Source organism: Otolemur garnettii, unplaced genomic scaffold (assembly GCF_000181295.1).
Source record: "Otolemur garnettii isolate 467f Iridium unplaced genomic scaffold, OtoGar3 scaffold00142, whole genome shotgun sequence".
Classification (NCBI taxonomy): Eukaryota; Metazoa; Chordata; class Mammalia; order Primates; family Galagidae; genus Otolemur; species Otolemur garnettii.
In genome coordinates this window covers 2,171,921-2,196,368 of record NW_003852537.1, presented here as the reverse complement: position 1 = coordinate 2,196,368, position 24,448 = coordinate 2,171,921, and the positions used below count along the sequence as shown (strand labels likewise).

General features: G+C 41.0%; 1 protein-coding gene across 1 annotated transcript in view; it reads left to right on the top strand.

Moving 5' to 3' along the window:
* TRRAP (transformation/transcription domain associated protein) overlaps nucleotides 1-24,448 on the top strand; it is a 128,407-nt gene that overhangs the window by 36,367 nt on the left and 67,592 nt on the right. Inside the window, exons 18-30 of the mRNA XM_023518585.1 lie at nucleotides 1,082-1,247; nucleotides 3,481-3,737; nucleotides 5,776-5,976; nucleotides 8,289-8,440; nucleotides 8,769-8,968; nucleotides 10,872-11,089; nucleotides 11,196-11,393; nucleotides 11,954-12,214; nucleotides 13,270-13,431; nucleotides 16,226-16,322; nucleotides 17,486-17,607; nucleotides 18,004-18,174; nucleotides 23,282-23,350. Coding sequence (XP_023374353.1) covers nucleotides 1,082-1,247; nucleotides 3,481-3,737; nucleotides 5,776-5,976; nucleotides 8,289-8,440; nucleotides 8,769-8,968; nucleotides 10,872-11,089; nucleotides 11,196-11,393; nucleotides 11,954-12,214; nucleotides 13,270-13,431; nucleotides 16,226-16,322; nucleotides 17,486-17,607; nucleotides 18,004-18,174; nucleotides 23,282-23,350 — 2,274 coding nt within the window. The remainder of the gene's footprint in view (nucleotides 1-1,081; nucleotides 1,248-3,480; nucleotides 3,738-5,775; nucleotides 5,977-8,288; nucleotides 8,441-8,768; nucleotides 8,969-10,871; nucleotides 11,090-11,195; nucleotides 11,394-11,953; nucleotides 12,215-13,269; nucleotides 13,432-16,225; nucleotides 16,323-17,485; nucleotides 17,608-18,003; nucleotides 18,175-23,281; nucleotides 23,351-24,448) is intronic.

Sequence of the window (24,448 nt, the reverse complement as noted above, 5' to 3'; positions counted from 1 at the left end):
TTGTTTGGCGGGCCCTGGCTGGATTCGAACCCGCCAACTCAGGTGTATGTGGCTGGTGCCTTAGCTACTTGAACCACAGGCGCCGAGCCAAGATCTGTTCTTTATGGAGTAAGAGTACAGACAGTGATATAGAGTATCAGTTTGTGACACTTTTTTCCTTGTTTTTTTTTTTTTCCAGTTATGTAGTAATTCATTATCAACAACCTTAATATTATTTTTGTATTAATAGAAAAGAGAGATATGGCTAGGTGAAGTGGCTCACACCTGTAATCCTAGCACTCGGGAGACCAAGGTGGGTGGATTACTTGAGCTCACAAGTTTGAGACCAGCCTGAGTTGACACTTGGTCTCTACCAAAAATAGAAAAGCTAGGCAGGTATAGTGGCAGGCTCCTATAGTCCCAGCTATTATGGAGGCTGAGGCAAGAGGATTGCTTCAGCGCAAGAAACTGAAGTTGGCGTGAGCTATGATACTCTAGGCTGGCAACAGAGTGAGATTCTTGTCCCAGAAAAAAAAAATTCAGTTTTTTAAGGTAAAAAGTATTTAATCATAATTTGTGTTCACATAATTCAGTACCTTCAAATAATTCAGTTTTTATCAACATTAGATAACAATTTACAGAACAACAAAAAACCCAAAATAAAATCTAACAGGACACACCTAATATTAGAATGCTGCTCAAGAAAAATATTCAAGGAACAAATTTAATAGAACATTTTTATCAGAAGAATAGTATATATTCTGTGAAATAAATATATCATGCAGTCCTGTAAAGGAGTGACCCTACCCACAGGAACCACAGACATGCCCATGATTACATCACGTAACTCTTGAGTAAGAACAAATGCTCCTTTCACAGCCAAACTGGTGGAAACTTAACATGTACTTTAAGAGAAATTAATTTGAGTCAAATAAAGGTTGGAAAGTTCTTGTTTTATTTTTATTTTTCTGTCGGAATAAACTTACCAGAATTGCCTTTCATTGCTTTTGTATTGCACTGATGCTTCAGCTTTAGTCTGGAGGGTGTAGAGAGACTCTCCACATTTAGAGACCCTCTAATCTGCTTTTTTCCCACCCTGCAGCCTCACCTGCACAAGATTGTGAACAGCTCGATGGAGCTTGCACAGACTGCCAAGGAGCCCTACAACTACTTCCTGCTGCTCCGGGCGCTGTTCCGGTCTATCGGTGGAGGTAGCCATGATCTCCTGTATCAGGAATTTCTGCCTCTCCTCCCAAACCTCCTGCAAGGTTAGAACAATGACTGGTTGCTGTTTAATCTTGTTAGTGTGCGTGTGTCTGGCTGCCCTTGGTTGCTGGAGTTCATCCTTTGTACCACATGAAGGTCATGTGGGGGTGGGTAGGACATGTGTGTTATGTATGTGTATGTGCCTTCCTTCTTCTTCAAAGGCAGTGGAGCTTTGAAGGGAGTCCTGTTTGAGTATGGTCTCTTCCCTCCCTACTCAGCACTGAATGGGATTTAGAAGGCTTTAGCTGCTTAGGACTTGGTTACGTTTTCATAATGTTTGCTTTTTGTTTTTTGGGGTTTTTTTGCTTAGCAGGCAGGCCCTGGCCGGGTTTGAACCTGATTTTCATAATGTGTGGTAAACAAAGCACTGTCTAGTAATTTAGTTAGATCAGGGATCCCTAGATAAAGAGAAAATCAGAACAATAAGGAAGAAGCAAGTTACAAAGCTGATTTACAATCAGTATGTATTTTTGTTTAGTTTCTCATTTGTTTAACGAGAATCCTGTAATTCCTACATAATTGGGAATGATAAAGAGGGTCTTGAGTCCTTTGAATGCTTATGGGATATGAACTGATTGGAAACACTGTATCAGGAATGAATAATTTTTTTGTTAAAGTGAGCTCTTGACAAGGGAGTTACTTTCTCATATATTTTATTTGCAAATTCCTTAAAAAGAAATAACATAGTATACCTCATAGGAGGCACCTGAGACATATGTTGAATATAAAATGGCTGTTAAAGGAAAAACAAAACAAAAAAAGGCCATACATCTGCAATGGAAAGTACTTCACGTAGCCCAGAATCAGGGTTCATATTTAACCTACATTTCTAGTACTTGACCCTTTGTTCTGCACAGTCTGATTTCTGCCTTTGTGCTCTCTGCTGTCCCTAAGCTCATTTCTCTCTCTTCATCTACATAAAGCCAATCTCTGCTGGGAACTGAGCCCTGTGCCCTCTGCTCATCTGACATATCCTCTGGTTTCTGACTCTGGTTCTGCTGCCCTGTGATGCCTTCCCTGAGAACTCCTCCTCTTTCTGAGTTCTCTTTCATACTGCCTGCCTGTGCTGCGTAGGGCATGCCTAGTCTTGAGTCCATGGTTACAAGACTTTCTCTTTCTAGCCAGTCACTCGTCCCTCAGTGGGAAGGATTCAATTAGAAAGGAACTCATCCTGATGAAGGGTGAGATGTTTCACATTTTAAGGAAGAGGCTCCTCTCCATTTATAATAAAAATAGATTTTAACAAATTTTATTTTAGAACATAGACCTTTCCTTTGGCCTACGGAAAGCCTTAAAAGATATAAATGTTGAACTGAGGAGAAAGCTGCTTTTTTTTCTTTTTTTTTTTGAGACAGAGTCTCAATTTGTCACTCTCAGTAGAGTGCAGTGGCATCACAGCTCACAGCAACCTCAAACTCAACTCTTGGGCTCACGTGATTCTCTTGCCTCAGTGTCCCAAGTAGCTGGGACTACAGGCGCCTGCCACAATGCTTGGCTGTTTTTTGTTGCAGTTGTCATTGTTGTTTAGCTGGTACAGGCCAGGTTCGAACCTGTCACTCTTAGTGTATGTGGCTGGTACCGTAACCACTGTGCTATAGGCACTGAGCCATGAAAGCATCATTTTGAAGTGTAGGTCATTAGGTTGGGCTTGCTAATAGTATAACATTTTTTGTAAAGTGTTATAAACATATAATATTATAATGATAATTTAAATGATCATTTTTAATAATTAACATACAGTAATGTTGCCACCACAAAAGAGATCATAAACACAGAGAACCAGTTTAACTAATAGGGTATATTATAATAAGGCCACAAAAAGTCTTCCTATAATCTTGTTGATGTTTATAATAAAAGGTAGATCAGTTTTTTTTTTTTTTTTTTTTTTTTGAGACAGAGTGTCACTATGTCTCCCTCAGTAGAGTGTCCTGGCGTCATAGCTCATAGCATCACAGCAACCTCAAACTCTTGGGCTTAAGCAATTCTGTTGCCTCAGTTTCCCAAGTAGCTGGGACTACGGGCACCCACCACAACACCTGGCTATTTTTTTTATTACAGCTGCCATTGTTGTTTAGCAGGCTTGGGCTAGGTTCGAACCTGCCAGCTTCAGTGTATGTGGCTGGTGCCCTACCCACTGAGCTATCAGCGCCGAGCCAGATCAGTTGTTTTGTACAGGTAACATTGGCATGTGTCTAGAAAACAACTTCCTTCTCTGTTGCTCAAATCTGTTTCCAGGGCTGAACATGTTACAGAGTGGCCTGCATAAGCAGCACATGAAGGACCTCTTTGTGGAGTTGTGTCTCACAGTACCTGTGCGGCTGAGCTCTCTCTTGCCATATCTGCCCATGTTGATGGATCCCTTGGTGTCTGCACTCAATGGGTCTCAGACCTTGGTCAGCCAAGGCCTGAGGACTCTGGAATTGTGTGTGGACAACCTGCAGCCTGACTTTCTGTATGACCACATTCAACCGGTCCGCGCAGAACTCATGCAGGTGAGTCTGCATTCACTGCAGTGCCACCAGCAGGGGGCATTGGGTGCTTGCATATCTAGTTTTTACTCAGCAGTTTGGCTGGTTTTTTCTTGAGGAGTGAGGAGTTGTCATCACTGAGTTCTCTGTATTCGGGGATGGGCTTTCTGCAAGATGGGATGGTGTGACTTTGTGCTTACTTCTGAATCTTCTGATGTGTTAAAAGACATAGGAAATACTGTAGATAGTGAATGGATATTTCTTGTGTAGTACTGCCTCTTTTTCAGAGAACTTTCATAAGAGTTAAATTCTTAATAAGTTGTTGTCTTACAAAGGCAGGTGTTAAGTTACTATATGGCCACTTGCTTCCAGCAAGAACCTTTCTTTATTCATGAAAGACCTTCAGTTGCATAATAAGGGATGCAGGATCTAAAGGGAAGGAAGAGGCATCTATCCCATCCCACTTCTAGGGAAAAAGAACAGATAGAGAGAGTTCTGAAGACACTTAGACATTTATTCATTAATGTTCATATGTTACACTTAGATTTTTCCTTCATGTTTTGCGATTGTTACTGATTTGTTATGTGGTTGGTAAATGTCAGAGGGTTGGGCTATCTGTTTTGTATTCATCTGCCCATTTAGAATAGTGTGTTTGACCCCAAATAGGGGCTAGAATAGTGGCTTTATAGGATGTAGGCTAAATAACTCCTAGAGGACAGGAATCTCTGGAGAAACTAGATTGGAGGCCACAACATGGACTTGGGGTTAAGATTGGGAGACTTTCTTGCCCATCCTGAGATTTAGATCTCGGGCTTCATCTAGGCTAAAAGAAGATGGGGTGTGTGTGTGTGGGTTCAGAGTCTATTTTCCCTTCTAGTCACATGGAGGGTTGACAAGAGCCTGCCTTTAGAACAGCCTGTTGGTTCTAGAAGGCAGACCAGACCCTAGTCCTGACTCAGTGTGCTTGAGCAGAATGTGAATGTGGAAGGAGCCAGCGGTGTATTCTTAAGCCTTCGTTCCACCTATGATGTATAGGGGGCCTGGAGGATGGAGGGGAGAGAAGGTCAATGCAACAGTCACCAACCCTCCAGAGGAGCAGCAGCATAGTGTCTGGTCTCCTATCAGCAGCTCAGGCCAAGTCTAAGTATAGAGATGAGGAGGTGCTTGTTGTCAGTGCCACCCCCTCTTGGGGGAGTGCAGCAGATGTCCTCTGTCCTGAGTATTTGTAAGGATTGGTGAAGTGTGGGTGAGGAGAGAGGACGTAGACTCCACCTTTTCGATAATTACTAAGGAGAAGCCTGCTTGGACCTATAGGAATATAAGAGAAATTAGAATTTTGCTTGGTTTAGAAAAAAGTACCAAGATTTTATGTTAAGTTTGAATGCTAGGCATGAGGACTTGACATTAGCATAGAAGGTAATTTAAGAAAATAGACTTACGTAGTGAACTATGATAACTTTTAGGATTTCTGATAATTTAGGTGAAGAAAATGGGAAATTTAATGGAGTTTTTTTTGACAGTTGAGTGTGTATGTTCCTTAGGCAGGGTGCACGTTAATTTATTCCTTATAGGCCTATAACTCAGGTGCCCCTTTTGTCATCCTTTCTAATGTAAGATTTGAAGTGTCCAAGATAATTTATATATCATATTTGTAAGATACAGAGACTAATAAATAGAAGAAGTGACCTGAGAGCTCATGATGTAACCCCAGGACTAGAAGTTGGTCAGTAAATTGCGTCTACCTCTGTGTGATGTGCCTGGACAACACATTGTTTCATTTTCTTGCTTTTGAGCTCTATCTGTTTATAATGTGCTTCTATTTGTATTGCAGGAGCTTGGATGAGTATATATATTTATGCATGAACTTATTTTGTATAGACATAAAATTTCCTTGGAAGGATATACAAGACTAATAACATTGGTTTCTTCAAAGAAAGAGACAGAGATGACAGGAAGAATTGTCACTCCATAGCATTTCCTGGCTTTTCAATTTTGATTTGTGAACCATGTGAATGTTTTACCTTGAAAGGGATTTTAATGACTAAAGCTTGCTGACTTTTAGGCTTTGTGGCGCACTTTACGCAATCCTGCTGACAGCATCTCCCACGTGGCCTATCGTGTGCTTGGTAAATTTGGTGGCAGTAACAGGAAGATGCTGAAGGAGTCTCAGAAGCTGCACTATGTTGTGACGGAAGTTCAAGGCCCGAGTATTACAGTGGAGTTTTCTGATTGTAAAGCATCTCTTCAGCTTCCAATGGAGAAGGTAAATTTGGAAGTGTTGGGAGCTCTGTGAAGATACTATATTTCATTTTAAGAAAGTTAATTTCTAGTTGAATATATCTTAAGACATGCTTTTGTGGGGAGGGAATTTCTTGGAATAGTGGAAAATTTATCTGGTGATCAGTGTGATTGATGAGGGGCTTTCAGGACACTTGGAGGCCATGGAGGGATGTTGATCCAACTGTTTGGGACCCTTGAGCAATCCCATTTTTCCTGGTGACTAGGAGGTGACACCAGCTCAGTTTGCATAAAACTCTTAGTCTTTATTTATTATTTATTTTTTTTTTTGGCTGGGGCTGGGTTTGAACCCGCCACCTCAGGTGTATGGGGCCAGCGCTCTACTCCTTTGAGCCACAGGCTCTGCCCAACTCTTAGTCTCTTAATGCCCAGTAGGCTTTACATCAAGTGTGGTTGAGAACCCAACTGGGTTCCTTCCTTGTCTCTGATCCTTTCACCGCACCTTGTTTTCTCCCAATCTGTATGCAAACATGCTCATACTCTTTCCTTCCTGGCTCTCATCCCACTGCTGACAGCTCTTGGGTCTCTTTAGAAACTCCCATTTTATTGTATAAATAGTGAACAGATAAACTGTGTCCCCAATATTTTGCTAGACTATTTGCTCTGCTCCCTTTGTCCAGATTGAAAGTAATCTCTCCTCTCCACCACCTCTCTCTTGGTCTTTTGTCAGTGTTGTCACATTTGCTTTTCTACAATGTAGCACGGCACTTGTTAATATGTCTTTTTTTGAGACAGAGCCTCAAGCTGTCCCCCTGAGTAGAGTGCTGTGGCATCACAGCTCATAGTAACCTCCAACTCTTGGGCTCAAGCGAGTCTCCTACCTCCGCCTCCCAAGTAGCTGGGACTAAAGGCGCCTGCCACAACACCTGGCTATTTTTTTGGTTGCAGCCTTCATTGTGGTTTGGCAGGCCAGGCTGGATTTGAACCCGCCACCTTAGGTGTATGTGGCTGGCGCCTTAGCCACTTGAGCCATAGGTGCTGAGCCTGTTATTATGTCTTTTTAGGATAATTATCTAGCAGTTGCATATTGCATTTTTTCTCTGTTAAAGAGAGTTTAGTAAAAGCTTAAGAAAGCCAACTTTAAGTTTTGAACTTAGACACAGGAAAGTCTGTGCTCTGCAGAAAGTTCATTAGGACACAGAATCTAGTTTAATCCAGCAAATCTACCGTAAGAGGCCTTCTGAGGTTGCTTAATTTCTGTAATTTCCTATTGACTATTTAAACGTGAAATTATTGAAGCTGCGCGTGGTGGGTTATACCTGAAATCCTAGCAACCCAAGGGACTGAGAATCACTTGAGTCCAGGAGTTCATGACCAGCCTGGGCAACATAGCAAAACTCAGTGGGAAAAATTTTGCCAGGGGTGGTGGTGTATATCTGTAGTCTTAAATACTCAGGAGGCTGAAGTGGGAGGCTCACTTGAGGCCAGGAGCTAGAAGCTGCCGTGATCTATGATTGTACCTGTGAATAGCCATGGCACTCGAACATGGACAACAGAATGAGGCCATGTCTCAAAAAAAAAAAAATTAGGGTAGCGCCCATAGCTCAGTGGGTAGGGCACCGGCCACATACACCAAGACTGGCAGATTTGAACCCCGCTGGGGCCAGCTAAACAACGACAACTGCAAAAAGTAGGGTGTTGTGGCAGGTGCCTATAGTCCCAGCTACTTGAGAGGCTGAGGCAAGAGAATTACTTAAGCCCAAGAGTTGGAAGTTGCTATGATGCCACAGCACTCTACCAAGAGTGACACAGTGAGACTCTCGTCTCAAAATAAAAAGATTATTAAACTCCCATCTTACATTTTAATTTGAACTGTTAATTCTTTTATATCACAGTACTTGTATTGCCTTTCTGGAACTGTCATTTGGTGAATTACCTGTTAGGTTGTATTGGCCTACTTGCTCTCTCAAACGAAAATATGCATTAAGAGTCTTAAGTGGCGCCTATGGCTCAGTGGGTAGGGTGCCGGCCCCATGTACCAAGGGTGGTGGGTTTGAACCTGGCCCCAGCCAAACTGCAACAAAAAATAGCTGGGCATTGTAGTGGGTGCCTGTAGTCCCAGCTACTTGGGAGGCTGAGGCAAGAGAATTGCCTAAGCCCCGGAATTGGAGGTTGCTGTGAGCTGTGATGCCATGGCACTCTACTGAGGGTGACAAAATGATGGGACTCTCATCTCTTAAAAAAAATGTCTAGTGGGTGCTGCAAATGCTTTCAGTGAAAGCTTTTGAAAATCGTTTGGTTTCAGTGCAAACTGTTATTTTCTGTGTTCTTTTGCAGGCCATTGAGACTGCTCTGGACTGTCTGAAAAGCGCCAACACAGAGCCATACTACCGGAGGCAGGCATGGGAGGTTATTAGGTGCTTCCTGGTGGCTATGATGAGTCTGGAGGACAACAAGCATGCACTCTACCAGTTGCTTGCACATCCCAAGTATGTTGGTCATTTCACTCTGTGATGGGGTGGACCTCACTTCAGGAATTGGGGGTAGAGAGACCCTCCCAGCCTTCTCAGTGTTCTGATTCATTGACTGTGCTTATATTAGATAGAATGTATTTGATGTCTCTTGATTTACTAGCTGTAAATGTTCAGAATGAAATTCACATTTGATTTCAACTATTGATGGCTTTGAAGCTAAGAAATTGACTCCCCTAGGCCTATGTAAATAAGAGGGAAGTGGGCAGGTTGAAAGTAAAAAAAAAGATAAGTTACAGTCAGCAGCTCAGGAGTTTGGTGTTAGGATACTGGATTTATCTTTCAGCTTTACAGAAAAAACCATACCCAATGTCATCATATCACATCGCTACAAAGCACAAGACACTCCAGCCCGGAAGACATTTGAACAGGCCTTGACGGGAGCCTTCATGTCTGCTGTCATTAAAGACCTTCGGCCCAGTGCCCTGCCCTTTGTGGCTAGCTTGATCCGCCACTATACAATGGTGGCAGTTGCTCAGCAGTGCGGTGAGTATGGGGACTTGCTGGGGCAAAGGAAGTAGATGTTTGATTTTTTTTTTTTTTTTTTTTTTTTTTGGAGATAGTAGAGTGCCCTAGTGTCATAGTTCATACAACCTCAAACTCTTGGGCTCAAGTGATCTTGCCTCAGTTTCCCAGGTAGCTAGGGAGTATAGGTACCTGCCACAATCCCTGGCTAGTTTTTCTATTTTTTAGTAGAGACCTGGTCTCCCTCTTGCTCAGATTGGTCTAGAACTCCTGAGCTCAAGCAGTTCTCCTGCCCCTGCTTCCAGAGTGCTAGGATTATAGACATGAGCCAATATACCAGGAAAATTCAAATTACGTTTGAATTCCTTAGGGTGCTTCAGAAACTTGGTCAGAACTTTTTGTTCTTTTAGAGAAGCTGAGTTTGGCTTTTAATTTTTAATTAATTAATTTTTTTGGCTTTTAATTTTTTAATTTTCCACTTAGTACATTGACAAAGGTAATTGGTATTTCAGTGGTGGGTGCTGTATCAAATTAAAAGTTATTATAGAATTTTGTCTATAAAATATACTCAAGTTAATCATTTGGTTCTTTTATGTTCTTTGTATACAAGTACTTTTGGACATGCCACATGGAAACAGCTTGTGGGTCATGCTCCTTGCTGCTCTTCTTCTGCCTGGTGGTATTTTCCAAGGCCAGTCTTTTCCTCGCTGCTCCATCGCCTGCTCTCTGCCCTGTAGCCAGCTCCTCATCTTCTCCCTTAGAGTGTTTATTTTTGCTCCCAAGATAGTCACCCAGGCCATTCTCCTGCCTGGATCAGCTACTCACTTCTGCTTCAGTGGTTCTCACACTCTTGGTAGTGAAGGAACAATTGTGTTCATTTTTATTTTCAATCCATTGCAGATGGTACCTTTGTAAAGGACACTAGACATGGCATGACGCTGCCAGTTGTTGTGTGAGTTTCTGGAAACTTACCCTCAGTTTTGGCATCTCCTCCCAGACTGTAGACCACACTGGAGTAGCTCACCTCCAATTCGTGTCTTCAGAGCTCCTCACCTTGAGATCAACAAGCAGAACACATGGACCTTTCCCCCTTTTACCTCCTCTTGTCTTGAACAGTTGACACTATACAATTTAGCACTTCAGTTGTTTCTCAGTGTTTCTTTTGTGTTAACATTGTCTTTTCAGCAAAACTAATGTTCTCTGACTTCTACCTTGCCTAGGGCTGGTACCTTTGTGGCATTAATTGATAGTTGCTGTGGCTGACTATTCTCTGTGTGTATTCTCTGTGATAGCTGAGTGCTGTTTTTATTATTATTTGTATGTCAGGAATGCTCAGAGTATAACCTATAGCCCTGTCCATGCTGTGCCCCTTGGCCTATCTAATGATTTTTTTGTTTGTTTGTTTTTTTTGAGACAGTGTCTCACTATGTTGCCCTGGGTAGAGTGCCATGGCATCACAGCTCACAGCAACCTCAAACTCTTGGGCTTAAGCAATTCTCTTGCCTCAGCTTCCCAAGGAGCTGGGACTACCAGCACCCACCACAACACCCAGCTATTTTTTGTTGCAGTTTGGCTGGGGCTGATTCCAACCTGCCACCCCTTCAGTACATGGGGCCAGGACCCTACTTGCTGAGCCACAGGCACTGCCTTGTGGTTCTCATTTTAAATAAATGCATTATTGAGTTGTGATTGACAAAATCTGGAAACAATATACTGAGTTACGGAAAATATTTAGGAAATAGCCATAGTGGGAGTCAGGCCACTTAGTTACAAATAACTACAGTTTAACAGAAGTTGGTTTAAAGTTTCAGTGCTGGCTTTTATTGCCTTCCTAACCTCAAAGAAAGAATGAGGTAGTTTTGCAGTTTAAGGGAACACAAAAGTTCCCATAAGTGATCTCTATTTCTCATATGCCCTCTCTTAGGTCCTTTCTTGCTCCCTTGCTACCAGGTGGGCAGCCAGCCCAGCACAGCCATGTTTCACAGTGAAGAAAATGGGTCAAAAGGAATGGATCCCTTGGTTCTTATTGATGCAATAGCTATTTGTATGGCATATGAGGAAAAGGAACTTTGCAAAATTGGAGAGGTGGCCTTAGCTGTTATATTCGATGTTGCAAGCATCATCCTGGGCTCAAAGGAGAGGGTAAGGAAAGATTGAAGGGTGTCTTCTGATGAGAGGTGTTGGTTCTCAAAACTGGTGGTTTAAGAATTGCAGTAATGTATTAGAGTTTGTTCATTTTTCTCTTTAGGCATGTCAGCTGCCCCTGTTTTCATACATCGTGGAGCGCTTGTGTGCATGTTGTTACGAGCAGGCATGGTATGCAAAGCTGGGGGGTGTCGTGTCCATTAAGTTTCTCATGGAGAGGCTACCTCTCACTTGGGTTCTCCAGAATCAGCAGACGTTCCTCAAAGCCCTTCTCTTTGTCATGATGGACTTAACAGGAGAGGTAGGTGATGGGTGCCCCACACCTAACTATGGGGTTTTCAAGAACCTAATTTCTGTAGAACAGTTATTGCAGATGTGCTCTCACAGCAGCAGATTTCACTACAGCATCTTTATGAAAAGGACTCCTCTCAGCTCCCATAGGTTTCTGAGTTTCCTTTTGCCTTGATAAAGAACATTCACAGGCCAGAGTACTTACCATTATACGTGGAAACAGGTAATACTTCTCATATACTGCAGAAGTTTCATAGAAATTGTGTTCTTTATGAACCTAGATGTAGATCAGTAGAACATGGTGGGTGTTGCCAGCTTATATGGTAAATGCAAGTTCCCATCTAGATCCATGTTTTTCTTTTCTCAGTGACAAATAGGAATTACCTACCTACCGAAGGTGATTTAGGTACTGAAGTACCCAGTGGTTGCTGTGAAGTAGTCTTAACAAAGCAGCTGCTGTAAGGGCTGTGGATCTCCCAGTAACAGTTTATGGCAGGCAGGTGTGTAGGAGACAGCTGCAGTGGAAGGGATTGTGCCCTGCTTTTGTTCTAAGGTGTGCCTGGTCCACAGGTTTCCAACGGGGCAGTTGCCATGGCAAAGACCACCCTGGAACAGCTTCTGATGAGGTGTGCGACGCCTTTAAAAGATGAAGAGAGAGCCGAAGAGATTGTGGCAGCTCAGGAAAAGTCTTTTCACCATGTGACACATGATTTGGTTCGAGAAGTCACCTCTCCTAACTCCACTGTGAGAAAACAGGCTATGCATTCATTGCAGGTGTTGGCCCAGGTCACTGGGAAAAGCGTGACAGTGATAATGGAGCCGCATAAAGAGGTGAGATTTCTGTCACCAGAGCCAGGATGATTTGAACAAATATTTTGAAACTTTTCCCCCCAAATTTGAGTTGAGATGATACTCAGTTTATAATTTCATATCCATGTCTGCGTACAGTTTTGTCTCCGTCCGAGGGGGATGGGTTCTAGGACCCATCATGGATCCCAAAATTCTAAGATGCTCAAATCTCTTAAATGGTATAATATCTGCATATAATCTATGAACATCCTTCCTGTATACTTTAAATCATGTCTAAATTATTTATGATACCAATACATTGTAAATGCTATATGAATACTATAGTTATTACACTATATTGTTCACACTTTTTACTGTTGGATTATTATTTTTTATTCTTTTTTTCTCCAATATTTTCCATCCTTGGTTGGTTGAATCTGTGAATTCGGAGTTATCAGATATGCAGAGCCAACCTTGTGGGCTGTGCGCTTTACCTCAGACATGCAAATAACAACGTATTTATATTATGGCGATCTCAGTAGTTGTTAGTGTCAAGAGAATAGAAGGCTGGTTTCCTGAGTTTATATAGCACAATCTAGTGGTTTTGTTCTTGTTTTATTTTTGTTTGTGGGGTTTTTTTGTTTTTTTTTTGAGACAGAGCCTCAAGCTGTCCCCCTGGGTAGAGTGCTGTGGCATCATAACTCGCAGGAACCTCACAACTCCTGGGCTCAAGCGATTCTCCTGCCTCTGCCTCCCAAGTAGCTGGGACTACAGGCTTGTTTGGCAGGCCCGGGCTGTATTCAAACCCGCCAACTCAGGTGTTTGGTGCCTTAGCTGCTTGAGCCATAGGCGCTGAGCCTATTTGTTTTTTAAGAGAGGTCGTCCTGGAGTCTTAGGAATTACACATATCTAATGTGCCTATCCATCACCCAGTTTTAGCATATGAAACATATCTGCCCTTCCCTAATTAGAGGATATCAGTAATAACTATTTTATTTATAGTTTTCAAATTGACCATTGTTGGGGATATTGTAACTAGAGGTATTTGCTTTTCAGGGGATAGCTGGTTAATAAGGCCTCTTCCTTTTCTTTCTCAGGTTCTCCAGGATATGGTCCCACCTAAGAAGCACCTGCTCCGACACCAGCCTGCCAACGCTCAGATTGGCCTGATGGAAGGGAACACATTCTGTACCACGTTACAGCCCAGGCTCTTCACGATGGATCTTAACGTGGTGGAGCATAAGGTGTTCTACACAGAGGTAGGGGGGTGGTGGTGTGGAGTGGTGTGGATGGTGATGAAGTGTGTCTGCTAGCCTGTCTTTGTACTCAAAGACTGGTCAGGCAGCATTCAGAGAAGGCTTGGGCAGTGACCTGCAGGTAACCAGCCATACCCTGGCACAGCACTCTGAGCAGGTATGTTGTTGCATCTAACAGATGTTTGGAGAATGCTTTTGTTTTCTGAGTTCTTAGAACTCTGTTAGCCCCTACAGGGAACCTAGTTCTAATTTAGGGCCTTAAAACGGTATTTTGAAGTTAGGACTTATCTGCTTTGATTACTCTCAAATCATCTGGTGCCCAGAATAAGGCTGGCCTAAATCAAGTACCAATTTATTGAATTTTTAATAATCACTTAAATGTGCCATGTACTATTGAGAACATCATAAATGTCCTTAGTTTTGATACTACCCCATGAAGTATAGATACTGTTTATTCTAATTTTAAAGATATAGAAACTAAGCCTTAGGGTTTATTACTTACCTGAGACTGGTGAGCCATAAAGCTTAGATTTGAACTAAGACTATAATTTTTAAAAAGGATGATTCCTGATCACTGCATTATCCAGAGTCTCAAAGTGTTGCCCTGGGTGAGTGCTGTGGCTCACTGCAACCTTAAACTCTTGGGCTTAAGTGATTCTCTTGCCTCAGCCTTCAGGTAGCTGGGACTGCAGGTGCCCGCCACAATGCCCAGCTGTTTTTTGGTTGCAGTTGTCATTGTTGCTTAGCAGACCTGGGCCAGGTTTGAACCTGCCACCCTAGGTGTATGTGGCTGGCACCCTTGCTGACTGAGCTATGGGCACTGCCTGATAAATAGAAATTAAATAGTGGACATTACCAAATTATAAATACAGTAATGGCTTCATGATCAGTCCAAGTTTGAAATGTCTATGGGGTATATAAAGTATGCTGCTGGAGGCATTGTCAGAGTACACTGAGGCAGAAATCCGAGGGAGCAAATTCTTTCTGGTCCACACTAAAGTCTAAATTTCCAATTAGAAAGATTTACCTCTTCTTGATTTTTTTGTTTTTTTGAGTCCTATGTTTCTGCTTGGATAGATGTTCTAGGTTCGTATAATAGCTCTGATCTTTCACACTTTGTTATATCTCTGGTACAAGAGTGATCATTTGTCAGGCTTGACACAAAACATCACAAGCAGGGCCAGGTGTGGTGGTGGCTCACGCCTGTAATCCCAGCACTCTGGGTGGCCGAGGTAGGTGGATTGCCTGAGCCCACAGGTTTGAGACCAGCCTGAGGCAGAGTGAGACCTTGTCTCTAAAAATAGACAGGCATTGTGGCAGACGCCTATAATCCCAGCTACTTGGGAGGCTGGGGCAAGAGAATCACTTGAACCCAAGAGTTTGCTGTGAGCTGTGACGCCATGGCACTCTACTGAGGGAGACAAAATGAAACTCTGTCTCAAAAAAAAAAAGAACAAAATATTGCTAGTATTAAGGAACTGGAGGACAACTTCTCTTGGCCATTCATTCTGAGACAGATGTATTATAACCTACATGGAAAACTCCTCACTAAACTTAAGACCCGAACCTGTTAGTGTCCAGGGCATGAAACTAGTTTTCCAAGTGTTTTATCAGTTCTCTAGCTATGTCAGAACATGTAAGGATCTTTTAAAAATTAGACTCTTGGGTCTTCTGGAGATTGAGGTTTAGTAGTTTTGGGATAAGAACTGGAAAGCTACTATCTAAAAGCTTCCCAGGTGATTCTGGTTGGTGACCGTATTTAGAACACTAGTTTTGCTATTACCCAAATCTCTCTCTCCCTCTTTCTTCCCCCTCTGTTATGCACACATACACCTACATGTATATGCACATATACTCACAGCCTTATATACATGAGGAGAGTGTTTTTGAAGGTCATACAGGGACCAAATAATAGTGGTTTCCTCTGGGGAGAGAATGGGCTCGGAGGCTTAAAATGCTTTTCACTATACAGTAGAACCTCCACAGTTGACCACCTCCTTAAGTTGATCTAATTTTTATAGCCCAGACATGTACCCCATGTATGTGTTAGCAACAGTGGTTCTGTGTTGACCACCTCTGTGTGTTGACCAGTTTGTTACAGTCCTTTGCGTGGTCAACTTAAAGAGGTCCTACTGTATTTGTCTATCCACATTGTTATCCTTTTTTGCTGTATTAACTATCTTACCTAGTAGGATTCTTTAAGGGGAAAATATGGTAAAAGTCTATATTAATTTTCCAAGATGTAAATAAAGAGAAAAGGAAAACAGTAATAGAACAACATATGTTATTTTAGGTATTCAGTATATAAATATATACTTCTATGGCAAAATGTCTGGAAGAATAGCCACTGGAATTCCCAGTTAACATTCAACTTCCTTCTTTTGCTTTTCTGTACTTAAAAAGAAAAAAAGTATGAGCACGTGAACATGAATTATAGCCCAGCAGTTTCTCCAACACTGGCCCAAGGCCCTGGGAACTGTTTTGAACAAGGAGGAGGTATCCTTGCCGCCATGGGATTTGCAGTTAAAGTAGCCCTGTGTTTTAAGAAAAAACAATGTTATCAGTGCGTGAGAAAGTGTCTAGGAATTTATTTCACTATTGAGGCTAACTGGGTTTTGCTTTAGAATAAGGAAGCTTAGTTAATAGTTTGATTTTTAAATTCTTTAGGATTTGAGTTTAGTTTGTCAACTGTTAATTGTGTTGCAGTGTGTGTGGAGGATTGCTGTGTCGTTATTTGCAAGGTTATTGTGTCTTCATAGTCAGAGTGGGCTAAATCATACCGTTTTATTTTTTGCAGCTCTTAAATTTATGTGAGGCTGAAGATTCAGCTTTAACAAAGCTGCCCTGTTATAAAAGCCTTCCATCACTTGTGCCTTTACGGATTGCAGCATTAAGTAAGTCCGTGTAAACCCGAAACAAGTTACAGGGTATAAAAATGATTTAAGTAATTTTATATTTTATAGTAAAATCTTTATTCTGTAGTTCTCTTATGAATCAAATGTTCTGGTTTCAGAGAATTGTCATACCATTCATATAGTGCCATTTTCATCAGAATCAGAATGTAGTAAGGTACATTATATAGCTATTATAGACTTTTTCATGCCTTAGAAGCATTTGAGAATCCTGTCTTCCCTAGGTTTTCCCTGGGAATTGCAATTATTGCTATTCACAAGCACAAGAATTATGCTAAGCTTAGGAAAATACCAGATCTGTATTGACTGGCTCACATACATAGAAATAATTTATTTTCTTTTTTGTGGGGGGATATGTGAATGAATACCTAATGCAAACTGTTTTAGTTCACTCCTTCTCGTTTTGATTTTTATTTCTGTACTAAAATATTGCTAGAATCTTCCTTAAATGAGAGGTGGAGTGGTGAGAGGCAGACTGTAATACCTGAGCTAGAGGACAAGGGTGGAGTATTCCAGGTAGGGCAAGCTAAAATGAGCTGGGTCACTTGGTAGCAGATGTTTGGCAGCTTCTCACTTCTCATGCTGGGGTCCATTTCTTTTTGGGCCTTCATGTACCTTCTCTTGCTAGAATATTATCTCTTAACTAATACAGGATTGGGACTTTCCTAAGAATATTTGCATTTTCAGAAACATAAAGCTTTTAAGCCCCAAAGCTGGGTAGTAGAGAAAAGCTAGGCTGTGTTTAACTTCCCCCGAGTCCCCTACTATTGGAGGGACAGAGGCTGTGCCCTGGACATCACTCATTTGGGACTGGCTGCAGGCCAGTGCATTCTAACCCTGTGAGGATGTCCTGGGGGTAGTAATGTGGGTTGGGATCCCCTTCTTTCTCCTCCAACCTTTCTGCCTCCCATCTGGAAGCTCAGATTTATTACAGCCTTTCTGGTAAGCTGCTGACTTCAATTTTTGATAATACTGAATACATGTATGGAAGACCATGCATTCTTTTGTCTTTTTGGAAGCCAGATGGGAGAAAAGAGGGTTAGTAGTTCCTATTTTTGTTCGTTGGTAGAGACCTGTAAAGAAGAAAATTGCTCAGGTTATTTTTTAGGTTAATGATGAAATTTTATTGATTTTTCTCCCTGAAGATGCACTTGCTGCCTGCAATTACCTTCCTCAGTCCAGAGAGAAGATCATCGCTGCACTTTTCAAAGCCCTTAATTCTACGAACAGTGAGCTCCAGGAGGCTGGGGAAGCCTGTATGAGAAAGGTGAGAGAAAGTGTATGCATGCATACATGCTCTGCGTTAAGGGTTCTTCCTGTTTCTCACTGTGTAAACAGGGCTGTGTGCTTGGAAGTCTGCCTGTGGTTACTATGCCCTTGATTGTTTAAGTCTAGAAAATTTTAAAAATCCTAAATAGCAAAGAAATCTTCCTAATTTCATGGTAAATTTCTGGAATATGGTTAATTTTCCACAACCACTTGCTGCTAGAATCAATTATGAGTTCCATTCTATTATAAAGTATTCTGTTTGTTTTTCTTTATAACTTTTTTAAAAAATTAAATCATAGCTGTGTACATTAATACTATCATGGGGTACAGTGTACTGTTTCTGTATACAATTTGAAATACTTTCATCCAACTGGTAACTTTTCTTTTTTAATAGTTTTTAGAAGGTGCTACCATAGAAGTAGATCAAATTCACACACATATGCGACCTTTGCTCATGATGCTGGGAGATTATCGAAGCTTGACATTGAATGTTGTGAATCGTCTAACTTCCGTTACCAGGCTCTTCCCAAATTCTTTCAATGATAAATTTTGTGATCAGATGATGGTAAGCAAGTATGTTTAAACATGTTTTATAATAAACTTAAAAAACTTAATTTAAATTATTTTTAAAATAAGTAATACATTCAGGTGGTTTAAGATTCAGAAGGTATGAAAGAGTTTACTGTAAAGTCTCCCCCATCCCTGTGCTCCAGTTATCCAGTCCCCCCTTCCCAGGGACAACCACGGACAGCAGTTTTCTATGAGTACTTCTCAAGAGGTTTTACATGTGAAAGAGGACACATGATTATTCTTTTGCTTCTCATAATAGGAGGCATACTATACACAGTTCTTTTTCCATTTAATAACTTACTCATTTTGTATTAGTACGTAAAGTACTAATTCATTCTGTTTTATGGCTACATAATATGCATTTATGTGAATTTGCCATAATATATTCAACAGTCCCCCACTGGTGACTTTTTTTCCAGTCTTTTCGTTATAGACAGTGATATAGTGGAAACTTGTTCTTAATTTCACATATGTGTTTATCTGCAGCATACATTATTAGAGGTAGAATTTCTGGATTAAAGGAATGTATATATTTTAATCTTTCAGTAAGTATATTGTCAAATTGGTCCCTAAACAAATTTTACCAATTTTTACTTCTGTGAAGTACAAATCCTAGCACTCTGGGAGGCCAAGGCAGGTGGATTGCCTGAGCTCACAGATTTGAGACCATCCTGAGCCAGAGCAAGACTCCGTCTCTAAAAATAGCCAGGTGTTGTGGTAGGCTCCTGTAGTCCCAGCTACTTGAAAGGCTGAGGCAAGAGAATTGCTTAAGCCCAAGAGTTTGAGGTTGCTGTGAGCTGTGATGCCACAGCACTCTACCAAGGGGTGACAAAGTAAGACTGTCTCAAAAAAAAAAAAAAAGAAAGAAATAGATGAGTATGTCTCTTTCTGTACAATCTTGAGTAAGAACTTTAGAAATGCTTTGTATTTTTAGAATTATTAGAAAAATAATTACAAAGATAAAAGATTTGTTTGACAGTGTTTAAAACTAAAGTGTAAGCAGATAGAGGAAGGTTTCATCTTAGTTAGCTTTCTTTTGCATTATTTGCCTTTACTCCTGGTAAATTTATGAATGATAATTTAACTTATGATTTCATGGTACATCACTGCAAACATGCATATATTTTTCATGCTAAGTAGCCTTTGACCATTTCAAGATTGTAATATACTGAAGGTATTCTTATGTATAAACAGGAAAGTAGACAGAGATTATGTAGTTATAGATATATACTGTATGTGGAGTGTAGATTTGTATAGCTCATATATATGAAAACCATACAGCTTTTTACCTCACATACATACTGGGTTCTTCACATCTGCAGATACCTAAATAATGAGCAAAACATCAAAATACATTGTAATTGAGATACAAAGTGTAATATGGAAGTAAATTTTCCAAATTGGAGACTACTTCTCCTTAAGCTTCCAAATATATTAATATACATACATGCAAACATTCACAGAGTGTTTAAAGGAAATGAAATTATATCATTTCCTAATCAGAGCACCTTGTATATACTTTTTCTCATCTCCTGTGTTAGGACTTTGGTGCTCTCATACATGAGGTGTGCCCTTGAGTTCAGAATGTTATTGTGCTTTTGTACTCCTTATTTCTCTGCCCCTTGTCAGTGGTCATATCTTACTACATTTGCATGCCAGAAGCAACTTTGTGGTTTTAGTTTTTAAACCCCAATCTAGCCCTTCACATCTGTAAGGAACTGGGAATTCATTCAGTGAACACATTATCCAGATTTTTTTTTTAGTGCAGTGTGAAGACAGTTGCCTTGAGGTCTATGGTTGGTTTCTGACCAAGGCCAGTAGTCTTAAAAGTACATGGGGCGGGGGAGGCACCTGTGGCTCAAAGGAGTTAGGGTGCCAGCCCCATATGCCGGAGGTGGCAGGTTCGAATCCAGCCCCAGCCAAAAACGGCAAAGAAAAAGTACATGGGACTGGGTGCCATAGCTCATGCCTGTAATCCCAATACTCTTGAGAGGCTGAGGAGTTTGAGACCAACCTAAGCAAGAGCAAGACCCAGTTTCTACTAAAAATAGAAAAATTATCCAGGTGTCCTGGCAGGCCCCTGTAGTCCCAGCTACTTGGGAAGATGAGTCAGGAGGATCGCTTGAACCCAGGCGTTTGAGGTTGCCATGAGTGAGGCTGATGCTGTGCCCTCTAACCTGGATAACAGGTGAGACTGTCTTTAAAAAAACAAAAACATGTGGGTTTTGTGTTGATAGTTTGTTCAGGGGACTTCTCCCTCCCCTTACTGGCATTAATAGCTGCTTTCTGAATAGTTGAAATTCCTGTCATTTATACAGACATTTTCACTAGGCACCCACCTGTGCTGAATCCAGCCTGGACTTGGCATTGATGACACCTCTGGATTTCTTTTAGGTCTTTTTGAATTATCCTCTGTCTCGTGTGCTCTGTCAGAGCAGTGATAAAGGACACATTAGGCCTTGTTTAGTCCTGATCTTTAGAACCAAGCTCATTCATTAATGGAGCTTTTGTTTTCTTTCATGTGATACATCTTTGAGGTTAATAGCTGAAGCATTCATCATTATCTTAAGAGATAAGACACCTTACTTAAAGAGTTTTTGTAATTTTAGGTGTTACTTTTAGGTCATTGATCCATTTTTAGTTAATTTTTGTTTATGGTTAGATGAGGGTCCAATTTCATTACTTTTTTTAATGATCCTACTAATATACTTTAGATTCCACTTCATTCTTTAGCATATGATGCTAAGTTCTTTTCTTTAAATTTGAACTGCTTAACATCTGACTTGAAGCCTTTTTTTTTTTTTGGCCGGGGCTGGGTTTGAACCCACCACCTCTGGCATATGGGGCCGGCGCTCTACCCTTTTGAGCCTCAGGCACTGCCCTGACTTGAAGTCTTATGTGGTTAGTTGTTCTGGATATTCCCTCAGCAAACTAAAGATAAATTTTATATACCAATTAGTATCTTTTTTCCTTTGGGAAATGTAAAAGCAAAAAAAAGTAATGATGTGCCTGGCCATTGTCTGCTCTACACCTTTAATCCTGTTATTAGTTTAGTACTTTGAAGAAATATATATTATTTTATAAATTTCTTTTTTCTTTTTCTTTCTTTCTTTTTTTTTTTTTTGAGGCAGTCTCACTTTGTTACCACCAGTAGAGTGCTTTGGTGTCATAGCTCATGGCAACCTCAAACTCTTGGGCTTAATGATTCTCTCTCTCTTTTTTTTTTTTTTTTTAAAAACAGAGTCTTAAGCTGTCGCCCTGGATAGAGATCCATGGAGTCACAGCTCACAGCAACCTCCAACTTGAGCTTAAGTGATCCTCTTGCCTCAGTTTTTCTATTTTTAGTAGAGATGGGGGGTCTCACTTTTGCTCAGGCTGATCTTGAACTTGTGAGCTCAAGTAATCTACCAGCTTTGGCTTCCTAGAGTGCTAGGATTACAGGCGTGAGCCACCACGCCCAGCCCTCAAATGACTTTATTGCCTCAGGAGTAGTTGGGACTACAGGTACCTGCCACAACACCTGGCTATTTTTTTTTTAGAGATGGGGTCTTGCTCTAGCTTAGGCTGGTCTCAAACTTGTGAGCTCAGGTGATCCACTTTGGCCTCCCAAAGTGCTGGGATTATAGGCGTGAGCCACCGGGCCCAGCCTATTTTATGCATTTCTTGAAGAATACTAACTCTACAAGATGTAGATAGCCCGTGAAAACTAGTTCATTGACTCCATGGACTATGAGGACATTAAAGGCTCAGAAAAGGCTTGTCTTCCTGAACAGTGTTAGGTATCTGAACTATTGTCTCCCAAGCCTGTTTTACCATGGAGTACTTTTTTAAAGCAACTCGTTAACTTCCTGTAGGACACCAGTGTTATAAAGCACAAGTTTGGACAATGCAGGATAATAAAGATACACCTGTTACTTGGATGCTCTCGCTGTGGTTTTAGCTTTAGGCTCTGAACACTTGTCTGCCTGGTTTTGCTGGACTTGGTGGCTAAAATCACAATCTGTCTTCCCATGTGCTTGTATCAAAATGCAGAATCTTGTTATAGAACCACAGCCCTTGTTCTGCTCAGAGGGAATTGGTGCACGCCTAATTTGCACAGCTTCTGATCAAGCAAGGTCCATGTTTGTCCCTCCTGCCAGCCTTGTGCCTGCTGGTCTGCAGCTAGAATGGGACCTTTCTCTCTCTCTGGCTTCAGGGAGGTCCTTGGGTCTTCCTTTCTCTTCCCTTCTTCTTCTGGTTTGTCTGCCTCCTTTGAGTCAAATCCTCAGCAGGGATCTCCTGGCCCCTCAGCCCTCATTTAAAACTGGTTCCTGGCTCAGCGCCTATAGCTCAACCGGCTAAGGAGCCAGCCACGTACACCTAAGGTGGCGGGTTCGAATCCCCAGCCCGGACCCGCCAAACAACAATGACGGCTGCAACCAAAAAATAGCCGGGCGTTGTGGCGGGCGCCTGTGGTCCCAGCTACTTGGGAGGCGGAGGCAGGTGACTCGCTTGAGCCCAGGAGTTGGAGGTTGCTGTGAGCTGTAATGCCAGGGCACTCTGCCCAGGGGGACAGCTTGAGGCTCTGTCTCAAAAAAAAAAAAAAAAAAAAAAAAAAACTGGTTCCTGTTATTCTTGTGACACACACCATAATTGTAGTCACACACAGTAGGTGCCTTTGTGTTTTACCTATTTTCCCACTGGACCACAAGCTCCACAAAGACAAGGATGATGTCAGCCTTTTCACTTCTCTGCCCTGATTCCCAGCATGGGACTTAAGGAAAAGGAGTACTCACTGAATGGCTGTGAATGAAACAAATCTCATGTGAAGTAAAATGGCAGGGCCTGGTATGGGAATGACCAGGTCCTGGGGGTTTACTTTTCTTAATCAGGGCAAATTTACTCTTCACCCTTTTTATTTACAGAACATAAACAAATGCTGATTATTCTTATCTCTAGTTTGGTGGTTTGTCTATTTTAATAATGGAAATATTACAGTTTTCATGTTGAATACAATGAAAACTATCATTACATACGAGTTTCCACCTAAGAGCTGTATTTTGGAAGTGAACTACTTCTATTATGAAGGAGACGTTGTGGCTAAGGCTGTGTTTTTTCAACAGCAACATCTGCGCAAGTGGATGGAAGTGGTAGTCATCACCCATAAAGGGGGCCAGCGGAGCGACGGAAACGTGAGTGACTTGTTTGCTACTGGAAAGGGCACCCCTGCCATGCACTGCGGTGTCAGTCCCAGAGCAGTGCTTTTGATTAAAATGCTGGTCAGATCTAGTTTTGTGTATTATGCTCCATGTAAATTGTTAAACATACTTTATTAGTATTGTATTTTGCTTTTATTTCTCTTAATTACTGAACATTTCTTTTTATGTGTCTTTAAAATCTCCCTTTTGTTAACTAATATGATATTTCTATCGAGAATTCTGGGAAGTTTGAAATGTTAGTATTTCAATTTTACTAGTTCTGCTATAAATAGTGTATTTTCTAGACTGTTCTTGGCAGCTGCTGTTTACATGGTGGTGCGCTCCTCTGCTATTGTTTCCATTGCTTTCCATCACTGGGTGGTCGGTAAATGTTTGTGTTTAATCATTATTGTCTGATAAAAACAACTAGAGTTTTTTTTAAGATTTAATAAAATATTAAGGAGAATAATAAAGCATCACATAAATAGTGGCATGTATATTTTCTAGGTCTAAATCCTCTATCCCAATTGTTTGCCAAAAGTTAAGTGACTAGCACTTCAAAGCACATTTATATGGTTTTGAAGGAAAACCATTTCATAGTTAAATCTTTTAAGGTATCTGATATGGATCATTAAAGATTAAAAATGCATGTTTTGTGATGTTTGAATTCTATTATTTGTATATATTAATTTTTTAAGTTCATGATGTCCTATTAGTGGAATTATATCTTCCGTAACACCTAGTGAAATTATATAGCAGTATCCCCATTAGGGAATTCCTCATAGTTCTTCAGAGACATAATTAAGTGACTTTTTATCCTTTTGTGTCTTTATTGGGTGTGTTTCATCCCAATTTGGAATGTTTGTTTTTTTTGGCTTTGTTATGCTTTGTTTGATCATTTTGTGTCGAGATGTTTTGTTTATGTGAGTCTTGCTTCCTGCTGCTTCTAAATAGCCAACTGAGCAAAACTAAACAAGGATTTAAAACTTCTTTTTTAGACATAATGTACCATGCATGACCCCCTTTGAAGGTTTGTTATTTATACATGCAGATAAAAATCAGGACATGTTGGCTCGGCGCCTATAGCTCAAC